We start from the raw sequence: 12981 nt of genomic DNA, 5'->3' as shown, positions 1-12981 counted from the left end.
AAAGGGGGAATTTTCTTCAACCTTTCAGTTCTGTCTTGAGATACAGATTTTAAATCTCTCTTTGGTTGTGTCAATTCAAGAGTGCAAAGGGGTTTAGGTTTTGAGGGAGAAAAGTTTAGGTTTCTTCAGAGAAGAAATACTTTTCCCTAGCCCATAAATCTTAAGTATTTTCTCAAAACACATGGAATTGTTATCTCCTTGTTAATATTTATATTTGAGCTATCCATTTAAAATATACAAAAGATGGAATTAATCTGATTTGACATAAAGCAGGCAACAGGGAGCCACTTTTGCAGGGTAATTACAGAATTTTTTTCAGCAAATCCTGCTTAGAATTTGATCCTGAAAGCAACTACAGCTCGGCCATACCAGTTCTTCACTGCTCCATTCCCTGTCCTTATAAGGAGAGCTAATGGAATGAGGTCTCACATCAGTGTGGAAGATTAGAGGTACATTTTCCCCACCATCTTTAGGACCTCACATAAAATCGGAAAAGTTTCTCAACAAGAGTAACACTGTCATCTTGGGCAGGATAACCCTTCATTGTGCTTCAACGTCCTGAGCAGGGCAGGATGTTTAGCACTCCAGCCCCTGCCCCACAAATGTCTACAGGATCCCAGGTGTTGAGACCACTGAATATGCCCCCATACTCTTTAAAAACCCCCTTTGGACTACTGTGTTGCCCTTGATGAATGCTGAGTTCCAACCAAGTCACCCTAATAATTTTAAAAGCTTCCCTGATATAGACAGGGGAGAAGCTGATATTCTTAAAAAAAAAAAAATATGCTAAACAAAGCATATTTCTAAATTTAACAAAATCAATAAAAAATTATATTGCCGGAGTATTGCGGGTAGTTTTATTTTCATTTGGCCTGTAGTATCAGTAAGTAATAGCATCTTCTTATCAGGTGAACAGAAGGATTTCACAGTCCCAGAGTCTAAACCTGTTGCAGACACAGGGAACAGAAAAACCAGACTCAGCCAGCAGTTTCTGCTCAAGAAAAGCTTAACATTCCAAATTAGAATTCTGGAGAGCAGGTCGAAGACCGTGTGTAACAATTTTTTAAAAGCTTGGCTACACCTTTAAGGGCAAATACACAAACTGAAATGCCAAAGGACAGAGGCTCAGGAGAATTAGAAAGGAAAGAAGGGAGGCAAGGACCAAAATAATCTTGGAAAGCAACCTGAAATTCTAACTCCCTATTGCCTCAATTCTAAATGCAATTACATGTCTGAAGGGAGCTGTAGAAGCTTAGCAGGGCAGTCAGTTGAGATTCTGGCTACACTGCAGGAAGGTACAGGTCACATCTAACCTTTGCTGGTTTTAGTCGGTTCTGAGGATGCGTTTCCAGTCTTCTTCTTTTTTCTTGGGACAGGTACACACTTCCTGTCAAATGTAACAGGACTATATTGAGGAAGGCTGTTGAATTTTTTTTCGAATTCTTCATCCAGTTTTGCAGAGCTATTGAAAGGGGAGAGGGGAATCAATAAGCACATGACTAAAATATTTGAACAGAAAATGAGATATATTTTAAGATACTCCATTTGAAAATAGCGTCTCTGGAAATTAGGACACTTTAAGTAAATTCTGAGAAAGGAAAATAACATCTTTTCAGAAATGCTTGAGACGATTAATAAACACAATTTTCTTAGTAAACTCACATGACAGGTTATGTTATTACCTCAGAACAGTAGGACCGTTTAAAATATTAGAATATTTTTGATGTGAGGAGTTTGCCATTCTCTCCATCAGCATGGGAGTTTTTCATAAAGTTTGGTATAAAACATACTCTATTCATACAGTTTCTCATTTTAAAGAATTATACACATGTATACACATTGGCTAGCTTATTGATAATATGATATATTGGTAGTTTTATAAGATTAGTTTCTTTAAAAAAATACTGACTAGTGTTTGATTAAAACATACACACTCAAACAAAAAGCTAACAAATTTTGAATATTAGAAAAATACTCTGGAGAGTTGACTAGGATGAGGATAAGATGCTCAATGAGCAAAGCAGCAAGCCAGCTTTCAACGAACCCACTGGCAGAGAGGCAGCACTGCTTTGACTTAAACCACAAATTACTTTAGAAATGGTACCAGCAAAGCTGGGAAATCCTTGGGCTGGTTTAGACTGTCTGTAAGGCCCCCACAGCAATGGCAGCACGCCTGCTGGATTCTAGGCTGGCTGCTGGCTTTCATTGGGTGAGACTTATTAACTAAGAGGCAACCCAGACAGAGAGAATAGGCTGCAGGAGAACTGCTGCACTTGGTAAGTGGAAAATGGAAGGTGTACTGGAAAGGGGAGAGCAACTTTAGTATCAACTTACAAGAAACTATTAAATAATATGTTAGGCTGCAAACTAAGAGATATACTACTACAGATGTTTGTAACTAAACTGTTCTCAGTTTTGGAGGAATGCACGAGAGTTGGAAAGCAGAGATAAGATAGATGACCATCCGAATGGCCAACAGAAAATGGCCATTACAGCAGTCCCTCCTTATCTGACAGGGATACACCCCAAGATCCCTAGTGGATGCCTGAAAGTGAGGACAGTACCGAACCCTATATATACTATGTTTTTTTCCTATGCATACATACCATGCAGTATGAATACACTGGACAAAAGGATGATTTATGTCCTGGGTAGAATGGAGCAGACAGCATGAGATTTGATTATGCTACTCAAAATGGCATGTAATTTAAAACTTAAGAATTGTTTATTTCTGGAATTTTCCAGTTAACATTTTTGGACCAAAACCATAGAAAGGGAAACCATGGATAAGGGCGGACTACTGTACTAAGTTCTCTCAAAGCAGTGGACGGTAATGGGTGGGGGTGATGCTTCTCCCTTAATAAAATCATCTTTTTTCATTCAGTTAAAAAAATGTTTATACTGATAGAAAATCAGATGCTATCTGATACTAATTAGATACTATCAGAAAGCTGTCCATAAGCTGTGAATTTTTCAGATACCCTGAATAACCAAAAAAAAAAAAAAAAAAAAACTGAAAATATGAGATGTAACTCACAGGGTCTCTTGAGACTGTTTTCTTTTAAATGAGAACAATAATAATCATTTATGTTCTGCTTGGAGAAGTCTACAAAATTAGAACTGCCAATACTGAGGGAATTTTTCTTGGCTACAGTTTAACAGGTAGCACATTTTCTAAGATAAAAAGTTTAAAATGCTCATCTACAAATCTCAGAGAAGATTGACAGGAACTGGCATTTCTCCCTGTGCAAGCACTCTATTGGCATGTTCTAAACAAGGCAAACCCACACAGTCTGATCCTGAAAGGCCAATATTTAAAGGGAAGGGAGAAAAAGCCACTGAAGTTTACCTTTGATTTAAACCTGTGAAAAATCATGCTTCCAGTTAGACACATGTAGCTTCTTCAGATATGACTGAAAAACAAATACATGCAATCCATACACCAATCTTTTTTCAGGACAGATTTTCAAAAGATTGTTTCACTTATCTTGTTCCTCAAAGAAGATTGGTAAAAATCTCTCTCTCACAGCGTCAGCAGTTTCTGATGGAAGCATCACAGGCATTTCTGTGGGGGAACCTTAAGCTCGCTTTACTCCCCTAGGACTTCACTTGTCTATAGCGAGACCTGACCACTGTGTGGTGTGTAGACCCACAAGGCACTGGCAGTTCTTCTAGAAGACACACAGCATTGGTCTAGATGCTTGAGGGTCACTCTTTTAGGATATTCTATGTTTGAAATTATCATTTGAAAATGACAAATGTGAGGATTTTCATGTCATTACTTAAGCATAATACAAAAAAAACTAATTTGAAGTACTTTGGACTTTTAAATTATAAATATATCATTTCAATATAAATAATCTTGAGGAGACAGCACTATGGAAAATAATTTCTACCCTTCCTTTTTATACTGACTGAGAGTCTTAGAATTAGCCAGACTTTAAAGCACTGTAACTTCCAAGGAAAAATACAGAAATGCAAGTATTATTAATAAACCAAACATAATATACCCAATGCATAAAATCTGCATACCTTTAAGCACACTTATGAAGAAATATGGAGAATATTAAAATGTACTTATTTCTATTCAATAGATTCTTTTTAAATTGGGCCAATGAGAATTCTCAAAGGATTTTTAAAACAGCGTAACTGAATATGCAGATACTTTCCTCACCAATATAAAGTATTTGATCTCTGAACTTAATAACAAAATGCTTCATATTAAGATTGTTTTATTAAGAGTCTTTGGCATGACATTAAATATAAAATAATTCTTAACAATTTTTATCTTGATGAATGCCATTCCTTGGTTCTACATTTCAATACTGAATGTTCTATGGTACCAGAATATGCAGCCTAATATTTTTATCTTAGAGCAACAGAACACAGTTTATAAAAAAACAAGGTTAGCCTAAGCATAATTTTATTTACCTCACATTTTTCAGCTGTCATATTATTTTCTAAACATATGTACATACATTTAGAAATATTAAATTAAGTACACAAAGCACATACAATGGACAAAATATAAACATACTAATAATATCCATTCTAAGCTTCAGATAGGAAAATGCATTCTGGTAATATTAAAGGATTTACAATGTCACAACACTACTACATGGTGGACATTGATTCAAACCTAGGCCTAAGTCTAAAATCTACATATTTTCTACCATACCTAAAATGTGAATGATATTGTCACTCACATGACTGTGTTAACAGCAGGAATCATGTGATACACTACTTGATTTGCGTTCACCAGAGTGCTTGCTAAGGCTGTAGCAAGTGCTGGATGAACAGTCAAAGAGTAAGCTTGCTTAGTGATTTATGTTCACCTTGACAATCCTACCCACACTTGAGGTCTGTGCAGTGCAGCTGACCACTCACAGGCACTTACCCAAGGAGAGAGTCTTCCTTTGGCTTTGTCTTCTTGAACTTCTTGCTTCCACTGGTCCCACTCTGATTAAATGTCCAGCTTTCTTCACTCCAACACCCTTCATGATCAGAGGAGTTTCCTTTTCCTGAGCTTCGTTTTCCTAAGAAAATTCAAGAGAAAGGATGTGCTCAGTATATGCTGCGGGTTGGGGGATGTATCATCTTAGTTGCTTAACAAGCAACCTCTTGACTCCTTACATATCATTTGCATGATGCTATTTGCTGTTTCAGAGTCCTCAGAATGACTTATGCTGTACCATCTTTAACAATGGAACACGCAGAAAAATGACTTACAGCCTCTGAGATAAGCTGTCTCGTCATAATTCAACAGGTATCCAAAGACTCAAGAAACAGACTAACTACTACTAGCTTTTCCATTTAAGAACCAGCAGAAGGTATAGGTGGCATTGTTGGTAGATATTATTAATTCCAATTTCCCTAAGATTCACTGGAATGACATCCCTAGAGAACTATGTACTCCCAACTATCTTGGTTCAGGACTTGCCAGAATTAGGACTCACACATCTCTTGTAGTAATATAGCTTGGGAAGAGGTATTCCTCTAGCTAGATGCTACATTTTAAAACAGATGAATTTATATGAAATACTCTCTGGAATAAAGGTGTATACATTAACTGGTTTCTGGATGTTGTCATGCTTTAAAGAGCTTTTCATTGCAATTACGGTTTTGATTACCTAATGGAGAGGCCTAGATAAAGTATTTCTTTCTAAAGCTGATACATCAAGACAAACACATCTGCTTGATTCCGGAAATTTCATCAGTTTCAACAAACAAACCAAAAGTTCTAAACATTCAATACTGATCCTTCAAAACAAAAAGCTGGTCCATAGCAGTGGGGGGAAAAAAAGGTTTAAATTACTTTAAATACTTATATCTTGAGAACTACCTACAAAATGAATACAAACTCTCCTTAATGGTACTAGAAAACATGTAGGTAAAATGACAAATGGTTACTATAATCTATAAACCACAAAGAACTGCATGAATGTTAAGACATTACTTTGACATCATACTGTTCTTTATGGGCAGTTGTTTTCAAAGGTCTAAAGGAGAAATTTTGCTGTTTTCATATTCTTTTCAGGTTTGTACAAGTCACTTACCTCTGTCAACGTTGGCTCGCAGAGAGGTGAGCATGCCCTCGGACACCAGGGTTTTATAAAGAGCACCTTTGCAAGACCTCTCGGATTTCCTGGAGCCACAAGTCTCTATCTTTCTATGACAGTCACTGTCCTCAGGCTTGGTCTGTCCCGATAGGCTGGGTGGTAGTGCATCCTCCGTGGGGGTCAACAGTTCTGCTTTTATACCCTCTGGCACCTCACCAGAAATGTTCTTGCTGGCAGAAATACTAATGAAATCTGGAGGTCTTGACTCTTTGGTGGTGTCTGAGGATTTCTCCTTTGACATTTTCTTCTCTCTTGATTTCACTTTTTTCTTTGGTGGCTTGGCATCCAAAATGCTTCCCTTGCCACTTGAGGACGTGCGAACCTTCTTGCGAGGGGTTTCTCCAAGCTTCTCAATGCCCCAGTCTCCTTTTGCAACAGCTTCAATGGTGTATATGACACTCTCAATGTCAGACTCCGAAGACTGCCTCTTTTTGCAAGTCTTCTTGGGTGTGGATTTATCATTTCCATGTCGATCCATTTTGCTTTTCTTCTTTTTCTTTTTTAGTTTTTCTGGTTTGTTTAATGCTGTGGGATCCTCAATGATCATAATTCCATGAGGATGGCACATGTGATCCTTTCTACTGGGAACATCACTTATTATTATCTTGCTACTGGCAGAGTATGAAAAATCAGGGAAGTGACTACATTTTTGATCTTCTAATTCTTCCTTTCTAATTTCTTTGGGATCTTCCATTTTTATAGCCATTATATCATCCATTTGTAGCTCATCAAAATTTCTTAATTCCTTGGAATCTCTTACATTTTCCATAGCTGATTTTTCAAATTCTGTTTCCTTCTGTAACCTGACTTCATCTGTTTTCTCCATTTTTATTTCTCTTTCTTCCTTTCCCTTCTCTAATTCTTTAATTCGTCCACCATCTGATTCTTTTGCTTTTATTAGCTTTGATTCTTCCATTTTCACCCCCTCTGATGCCAGGCACATCTAAATAATTGAAACAAAAATGGGAGAACACCAAAAAAGTCCTTTTTATTCCATGTTCAAAATTAAAGTGTTTTATCCCTTTTAAAAAATAATCAAAACAAACTTTAAACTTTACAATAATCAGCCCACTTCTGCCAAACTAACTTAAATGATTCAAATTGATAGAAGCCTATAGGTACTGTGGTATAGTCATTTAACTCTAATCAAAGATATATCTGACTTATCATTTTCCAGCTTCATCAGAAGCTTTTCCTATGGAAACAAGATCTAGCAGAAGGAAGACGGGATCCAGAGTTGAAAGTCCTAACTCTGAGCCCTAGTTTTGGTGTGTTTTCACTTTGTGACCCAGAGTGAGTCACTTCATTCCTCACTCCTCTATGGCTTTTGTAAAATGTAAACAATCCTATCTCAGAGGATTTTTTGCAAGGTCTAAGTGGGATTATGTACTTACGTGGTATAAGTTGAGTATCCCTTATCCAAAATGTTTGGGACTCTGAAGTATTTTGAATTTTGGGGTTGTTTTGGATTTTGGAACATGTGCATTATATACTTACTGGTTTGGCAACCCCAAAGCAAAAATCTGAAATCCAAATGCTTCAAAGAGCATTTCTTTTGAGCATCTTGATGATGCTCAAAAAGTTTCAGATTTTGGAGCATATTGGATTTTTGGATTATGGATGCTCAACCTGTACTTAGCTAATAATTCCAAACTCTGTTCAGATGTTTGTCATGTCTTTTTTCCAGGGGAAATGAGGGAAATAAAAATTCCTATCTATCCAGTTAAAACTAGAGATGATATAATGATTCATTAAACAACTAAAGAAGGTTTCAATTAATTAAAAAAACCATTATAGGTCCACAAATGCTGACAGGCAATTCCAAAAACTCCAAGAACAAAGTTTTGTTTTTATTTTTGTTTTCTTAACTCATTTGGCGGCAAATTTTATCTGGTCTGAACTTACTTGGCTGCAAATTCTAACCAGAATAAACCTGAAACTGTTTAACTTCTTAAAAGTGTTTATTTCAGTTACTTTTGACTATTTACATGTTTTTGTTATCAAAATATTCATACATTTGAATCTGCACTGGGGAAATTACATAGTGTAAGATACATCTACTGTATCATTTTTCTAAAACCTGAAAAATTCTGAATACCAAAACACGTGTGGTCTCAATTTGGTTAAGTTTTTAAATTCTTCACCAAAACTCCCCAAATTTCACATATAGAACATGAAAGGGGAAAATTGCCATCTTCCTCCCTAGCTCCCAGATACCTTGAAACTTTAATATAGAGCTATTTTTTTTTAGAAGGGGATATTGAAGATTTTTGTAAAAATTTTTTTCAGTGCCTGAAGTTTTCATTCATTAACACATAACTTGCAAGGCTCCCAAATGCCAGCCTCCATGGAGGATACTAAAGATACAAAACTCAATAAGGTCAGGAATTTGAGGGATTCATCAAGAGCCCAATGATGCTGACTTAGTCAAGGGCAGCACCAGAAGTCTTAGCCATAACTTATTTTATCTGGTTTGTGCTAGCAACTTAGAGGGGAAAGACTGGTAGGGGCTTGCTGAGTCAATACAAAATCAAGCACAAGCAGGAAACATCTGCTTTTTTAAAGTCAACATCTTATTAAATGGCATGTTGTCAGAGATCATCGACATCTGGAAAATTAATTTTTTAAATAGATAATACATTGAATTAAATATCAGATGCTCTTTTGCCTCATTTTTTCTTAGTATTTCCAATGCATCACAGATCTTTCTGTGAGAATTATGTTACGATTAATAAGTCTAAGAAGAAACTCAAGAAGGGGGAGGGGGAGGCAGACACTGCAATTCTTAAAAAATGAACATGATAAGAGCACCCAGCCCTTCAGAGCTCTCACAGGGAAGATATGAAATGGGGATTCACAGTGCAGCTGTCTTTTTCAGGAACTCAGGTAAGTAAACTTTTACATTTCAGCAAGTGGCTACAAAGACTGAGAATTTCCCTTTATTAAACATAACCAGAAATAAGCTCAAAGCAAAATACTATCTTAATTTTGAAACACTGACACACTTAATCTTCCCTGCATGTTTTACTTGTATGGGAGAATGTACTATGTTTTTATATCAATTTTGAAATAATTTTTATTTTCCTTTCTCAATTATTCTAGCCCTTCATGAATAACTTTATTGCATGTGAGGACAGAAACTACACTAGTTCTGGAAAGAAGGATAGAAAAGCATTCTCAAAGTAAATTTTAAGATATTTCAATCACTATCACTCTGGTGGCCTTTAATAGGTCACTTCAGGGACCTTTTACCACATAGGGGCTGGTTTTTGTAGTGGTATGCCAACAGCTTGCATTTACACAGGTTCATCTTAGCAAACCTAATAATACTTTGCAAACTCTGTTCTCTGCTTCAATATATTTCAAAATGATTCTCCTCATCACCCCAGTAGGATTCTACAGCCAGGAATGAAAGGGAACAAATGCAGACATTCACTCTAGGGACATATTCTGGGAAATAGCATAATATTTCTTGTGTAGGTAATTACGCCGAACACTAGTCATGCTTTATTTCCTTGTTTCAGGCTCTTAAAAAAGTTTTTTTTTCACAGAGTATGTTAATCCTAAATTATAAGAAAACAATTATATTGCTGGAAGTGAAACTATAAAAGTAAAACATAACTCTCAATTAAAAACTACACATCACAAATTTACCTACTAACTAAAAACCAAATCGGACTCTCAGAGTTGGGTGTCACTCTAGCGCTGCGGTCAAACCCCCGGCTGCCGCAGACCGGTGGTGGTCCGCAGCCAGTTAGAGCCCAGGGACCAGCGCACAGCTCCGCACTCCCCACCCCCCAACCCACGGCGCACAGCAGAGGTGAGCAGTGGATGAGCAATTGAAGCTTCATCTGTATTTACTGTCTTCCATGAAACCGGCCCCTGGTGCCAAAAAGGTTGGAGACTACTGCTCTAGAGGTTATTTAATTTAACCTTCTTCCCAATGCAGGAATTCATTTTACTACAGTATTCCTGAGAGTGAGTTACCCAGCTTTTGTGCAAAGACAGTGAGCATATTCCTCTATTAGAGGGCCATTCTATTTGAATTTTTTTAATATTGAGCCAACACTGATCATCCTATTAGTCTTAATTCTGTTCTTTGAAGCCACATAAATTAACTTACTCTTTCTCATATGACAGACTTTCAGATCCTCGAATATAGACTTTATGTTCCTTTAAGTCTCTCCTCAGCTCCCTAACAGCTCATCACACGTAAAGGCGTCCAACCTTTCAAAAGTTGGGGTCCCTCTTATCTAGATGCAGTGAGGTGCCCTGAAGTAAGAATGGGCCTTATTGAAAGGAACTGGGGTTCATGACCAAGCACCCTAGCTTGCCTAAAGCCACACAATGAGCTATAGAACCCATCTGAGGAAACAGAGGCTGAGAAATGGGTGACAGTACATTTTGTACTGGGGAAGTTGTGAGGCAAAAGTGAACAAATGTGTACAAACAAATGTGTGTATCATTTACAACCCTTGTAAATGCCATAAAGCTTTACAAGGGTTGGGGAAAATGGATACTTCACTTTAGCAGTATCTTTCTTAGATTTTGCTCCTAGCCATCACGTAATATATTAATAATAGATGAGAAGTGGAATTATTTGTCAGCTGATACGGATGCTAGGTGTCTTCTACTGGGACTCAGAGACGAATTCCTTTTCTAAGATAGGTCATACTTCTGGCCTGTATTAGACTTACAGTCAATTACAATCCTGGATTTCTTTACTCACAAAGTGTGCTGGGAAGCTTGGTCTCTCCAATTACATATTTTTATGATGTACTTATTTTTTGTACCTAGATAGAAGACTTTCCATTTTTCCTTATAAAGTTAACACTTTCAAAATTTGAATTAAATTATCTTACGCCTTTGGGTTATACACATATTTGATAAAGCTGCTTTTTATGTCTTTGTCTAAATCTTTGGTCATAATGTTGAGTAGGACATGGCCAAGGACAGAGCCTTTTGGCAAACTTCTGGAGCCCTTTCATCAGGTTGATTTGAACATTAATAAACTTCAGCAATCTAAGAATGTTTTATAATCCAGTCTAAATCCCTCCCATTTTGTTCACAAGGACGTCATAAGATTATCTGTCAAAAGTCTTGTTAAAATCTGGATACAGGATGCTAACAGAATTCTCTTAGCCTATTTTACAACCAACCATAAACCACACCAAATAGAAAATGAGGTTGGCTTGTGTACCAGTCAGGGTCTAACTGGGCAAACAGAAACAAAGCATAACTAACAGAGGGAATTTAATGCAGGGAGTAGGTTATACAAGTCATGAAGTACTGGGACACCCAAATAGGAATGAGGCAAGCCAGGGATTAGCAACAGCAAGAAGCCAAAGTAGAAAGAAATGAGGGAAAGAGTGTTACTAAAGCCCAGTGGAAGATGGAAGCATGGGGGCCTATCTGGAGAGAGCTGGAACATGGAAGAGATGCAGCCTTTGTTTTACCCCAATGCCTCCTCACCCTTTCCCTGCATACCCTGGCCTCGTTCTTCCTCCCATGCCCGAATCTCCTGCCAGTGTCTCCGACTGGCTGCACCCAGGCAGAAGCCAGGGACACAGGAGCTGAGGAAAGGCAGTCTGCAGCCATATGGGATGTAAGGTGGAGAGCAGGGCAAACAGACTCCGGACAACACATCTGACAATGACCTTTTTCAGAGAAACCTTAATAATTCCCTGTTTTTATCTTCTTTTTGGGTTCAAACTTTATATTAGAATAATTTTCAAAAATTTCTAGAAATTAATAGTCTACATTTTAGAAATCAGGCTTATTCTTTTTAAAAATTAGATTTTTTTTTTGTCTTTTTGTTCCTATTGAATTCTCCTATTTCATACAACTTATCAAAGATTATCAAAAGTGAGACTGAAATCTCATTTGCTAGGTTTTCTAGTATCCTCCAATCTGTTTTTTTCTGCTGTTGGAAACCTGAATTAATAAACTAAGACCATGTATACTCTTACTTTTTCTAACTTTGGTTTAATATACACTTACTTTTTTCACCTATATTTTCTTGCTTCAACATAATTTCTCTTGCCTCCTCTCCCAAATAAATGGTGACAAAACAATAATCACATACTTTTGCCTTCTCTTGTTTTTGTTGGCTTTACTTTCGCTAATCTAGACACAGCCAATTTCTATCTTTATCTAGCTCTAAACAGTTAAAAAATAGCCTGAAGGGGTTTTTGTTGTTGTTTATTTTTGCCAAGCCCTACCTTAAGGATTTTAGAGTAATTTTTTTCTTACTAGTTGATGCCATTCTTTTGGATTTTTGTATTCTTCCTTGGTTATTTGTTATACAAAGTTCATATTCTTTTACAAATGAATTCATTAGTATTTACGGGTAATCACAACTCAAAAAATATCTTCCCCATTCTTTTACTGAGATTGTGTGTGTGTATGTGTGTGTGAGAGAGAAACTCTCTCTAATCTATTATGGGCCTTATTCCGTTTTAGTGCCTGTTTGCATGGATAGCTTTTTTTTTTTTTTTTTTGCAACTCACCTTTCCTTAAGTCTAAAGTATATGTTTGACTCTTTAAAGCATTTTCCTTCTAAAGCATTCTCCTTCTAAGCACCTTTTTCTAAATGCTTTAGTTTCTTATTACTATAAAAATCATTAAAGATAAATTCTGGTTTTTGTTTTTGATATTTATTCTACTGCATATGCATTATTTCCACAGACATAAACAGAACCTGGAAACAGCTTTGGATGTAATAACTTTTTATAAGATGTCACCACTCCTTACTGTGAGCAAATTCTATATTAAGAAGCAATTTCAAAAGGCAGGGATTCTGAAGCCAGACTCTCTAGGACTGCAGAGTGCTCTGGCACTGATTAGCTAATTTCCCTAAACC

At 36.8% G+C, this 12981-nt stretch overlaps 1 protein-coding gene across 5 annotated transcripts in view; it reads right to left on the bottom strand.

Moving 5' to 3' along the window:
* BBX (BBX high mobility group box domain containing) overlaps window positions 1–12981 on the bottom strand; it is a 264448-nt gene that overhangs the window by 31059 nt on the left and 220408 nt on the right. For 4 of the 5 annotated variants that reach the window (XM_069475077.1, XM_069475078.1, XM_069475075.1 and 1 more), the window contains 3 exons: window positions 6057–7062; window positions 4898–5036; window positions 1314–1462 (listed from right to left, as the gene is read on the bottom strand). In XM_069475077.1, coding sequence (XP_069331178.1) covers window positions 1314–1462; window positions 4898–5036; window positions 6057–7062 — 1294 coding nt within the window. The remainder of the gene's footprint in view (window positions 1–1313; window positions 1463–4897; window positions 5037–6056; window positions 7063–12981) is intronic. The other variant, XM_069475079.1, reaches the window with a different exon arrangement.

The sequence above is a fragment of the Eulemur rufifrons genome, chromosome 7 (assembly GCF_041146395.1).
Source record: "Eulemur rufifrons isolate Redbay chromosome 7, OSU_ERuf_1, whole genome shotgun sequence".
In the NCBI taxonomy this organism is placed as follows: Eukaryota; Metazoa; Chordata; class Mammalia; order Primates; family Lemuridae; genus Eulemur; species Eulemur rufifrons.
Note: the sequence above shows the minus strand (reverse complement) of the source record. Positions and strands in the feature narration are given on the sequence as shown.